The sequence below is a fragment of the Emiliania huxleyi genome, assembly GCF_000372725.1.
Source record: "Emiliania huxleyi CCMP1516 unplaced genomic scaffold EMIHUscaffold_4457, whole genome shotgun sequence".
In the NCBI taxonomy this organism is placed as follows: Eukaryota; Haptophyta; order Isochrysidales; family Noelaerhabdaceae; genus Emiliania; species Emiliania huxleyi.
The window spans coordinates 1-1,160 of NW_005198647.1; the positions used below are offsets into that span (position 1 = coordinate 1).

Genomic DNA, 1,160 nt, shown 5'->3' on the forward strand with positions numbered 1-1,160 from the left:
GAGTGACGCCCGCAAGGTAGCCCGCCTGTCGCGGACGTGTCGCGGACGTGTCGCGGACGTGTCGTGGGTGTGTCGTGTGGTGGACGTGTCGTGCCCGCCTTTGGCACGCGCGACCAGCCGCCAGGTGACGGGACCGCGTGGTCCGCTCGGCCGAAGCGCGTGTCGAGCATCACCACCTTGGTTAAGAATGAATGAGTCAGCACGAGCAGTGACTCCTGTGTGTCGAAGCATCACCACCTTGAGCTGCCGGGGCGGCTCGCCGAGCGTGCGGCTGCCGTAGAGGCCTCCTCTCTGGGTGCGCCGCGCCGAGTCGGCGGGCGCGCCGACAACCTCGTCGAGGAAGAGCTGCCGCGCGTCCTCCTTCAGCTCCCAGCCAACGCCGCCGTCGTTCAGCCCGTAGTCGTGATCGTCGTATACGCCGTCGACCGGCACGCCGCGCAGCGCCGGCTCGCCCGCCTGCGCGTACGCCTCACGCAGCTGCGCGGCAGATGTCACCGACCCTTTCGGGTACATGGCATCGCCCAGCCACAGCCACAGCGCCGGCGACTGCGCGGCGACGGCGTCCCACACAGGCTGAGGCTTGAGCTGCTTCCGGCAAGAGCCGAACGCCACGCGCAGTGGTGCGCCGACGTGCAGTAGAAGGGTCGGGCTGATGGCGGAGGCAAGGGTGAGGCAGGAGAGTACGGCCGTGCCGGCGCCGTGCATGGGCCGACGCGGGAGTGGTCTTTTCTTTTCCCTTTTCTTTAGTACATTTTCTCCAAGTAAGCTAAAAGTACGTACCGTAGGAGGACTCTGCTGACAGGGTTTGCGATGAGGCGCGACCCGAAGGGTTTCTCGGAGGTTAGTGCACCACTAACCGCCGAATATACCTACAAACTAACCGCCGAAGCGCAACCTTTCTCTTTTCGTTTATGGTCACACATGTGCATGCACATGTGCATGTGCCCATAGTGTGTTTCTCTGCTTCCCGGCCGTTTCTTTAATTCTCTGCTTCCTCTGCTCGCCCCGCTCTCCCACCAAGCCAAAGCCGACGGCAGACTCTGCTGCGCTCGCAAACGCGCGAGCTCTCGCCGCCAAGTTCGCGGCGTCAAAAGTGGCTGCGGCTCAAACTGCACCCGCCGCTGCACCTTCTGCACCCGCCGCTGCACCTTCTGCACCCG

The 1,160-nt window shown here is 64.3% G+C and overlaps 1 protein-coding gene across 1 annotated transcript; it reads right to left on the reverse strand.

Moving 5' to 3' along the window:
* Positions 1-237: 237 nt before the first annotated feature.
* On the reverse strand, positions 238-705 carry EMIHUDRAFT_124204 (hypothetical protein; the record flags this gene model as incomplete). Its single annotated transcript, XM_005768847.1, has 1 exon — positions 238-705. A coding segment is annotated over one exon (468 nt), but the record flags the coding sequence as incomplete, so codon positions are not given.
* Between the last annotated feature and the right edge of the window lie 455 nt (positions 706-1,160).